The sequence below is a fragment of the Octopus bimaculoides genome, chromosome 6, assembly GCF_001194135.2.
Source record: "Octopus bimaculoides isolate UCB-OBI-ISO-001 chromosome 6, ASM119413v2, whole genome shotgun sequence".
Taxonomy (NCBI): Eukaryota; Metazoa; Mollusca; class Cephalopoda; order Octopoda; family Octopodidae; genus Octopus; species Octopus bimaculoides.
In genome coordinates, this window is record NC_068986.1 from 6,745,331 (window position 1) to 6,746,533 (window position 1,203).

At 36.2% G+C, this 1,203-nt stretch overlaps 1 protein-coding gene across 2 annotated transcripts in view; it reads right to left on the reverse strand.

Moving 5' to 3' along the window:
- Positions 1-1,203, reverse strand: part of LOC106867451 (meiosis-specific nuclear structural protein 1) — a 40,145-nt gene that overhangs the window by 30,665 nt on the left and 8,277 nt on the right. For both annotated transcript variants that reach the window (XM_014912330.2, XM_014912329.2), the window contains exon 2: positions 335-541. In XM_014912330.2, coding sequence (XP_014767816.1) covers positions 335-499 — 165 coding nt within the window. In that variant the 5' untranslated portion in view covers positions 500-541. The remainder of the gene's footprint in view (positions 1-334; positions 542-1,203) is intronic.

Here is a 1,203-nt window from a genome sequence, read left to right on the forward strand (position 1 = left end):
CGGGTGACATGTAAAAGCACCCACTACACTCTCTGAGTGGTTGGCGTTAGGAAGGGCATCCAGCTGTAGAAACTCTGCCAAATTAGATTGGAGCCTGATGTTGCCATCCGGTTTCACCAGTCCTCAGTCAAATCGTCCAACCCATGCTAGCATGGAAAGCGGACGTTAAACGATGATGATGATGATCATCATCATTATATTCTTTGCAATGTAAGAGTAACAAAAACGAATGTATTTCTCAAGACAAATAAAAATAAGTATATCTTTTAAATGCCCTGCTGTTAATGCTAACACCAATCATAATCTTAATTAAAATATAGCAACAAAATCTTACGTATTCAAGATTTTCTTCTAATTCTCTTTCTTTTGCCTCAAGGGCAAGCCGACGATTAAATCTTTTTTCATCAGCTAAGTTTTCTAATCTGTTACAAAACTTGTGCAAATTCTCTTCTTTTAACTGTTTAATTGTGTTTTCTCGTATTCCATCCTGTCTGCACATAAGAGCAATTCTCTTTTCTGTCTGCTGCTGCTGAAGTTTCTTCTGAAAAAATATCAGAGAATAAAAACAAAAAACAAAAGATGACTTTAAATCCCTTGAAAGCAACTGAGAAATCAATGGCTACATTTACATAGTTTAAAATTATTATTTTTAAACTACCAAATCATAAAATCAACACTTACCCATAAACCTCAACTTGTCCCCATACTCAAAATAGATTCTTTTCTTCAACTCCCCGCCCATCCCCAAAATATGTTTGTTCCTATATCCCAAATATAAAGGATTTTATGGCAGAGGTAAAGAATACGAACACCACCCATTTTTGGCGTAACGAAAACCTGGTTAATATAAAGATCCTCACTCGGGAACAAAAAACAAAAATTAACCAGCCTGGTGAGTGTTAACAAGTGTGTGGAAAACGAATATAAAAAAAAATGTGCGCTGACGACCCTGGGGGTGGGGAGGGGACTTCTACCCTTTGGAAAAGATTTTCCCCACAAATTACTTTATAATCGTAATGTATGCCGTTTGAAAGGTATTTCTATAAAATTTCATTGAAAAAAACCCCATTTTCCTAAAAGTTATGAGGGAAAAACTCGGATCTTGTGAATTTTCCGAAGTCCTCTCCCCTTTCGCAATTTTTTTTTTTCATATTTGTTTTCTACACATTGTTTTACACCCATTCCAGTACTGGGGGGGAGGGT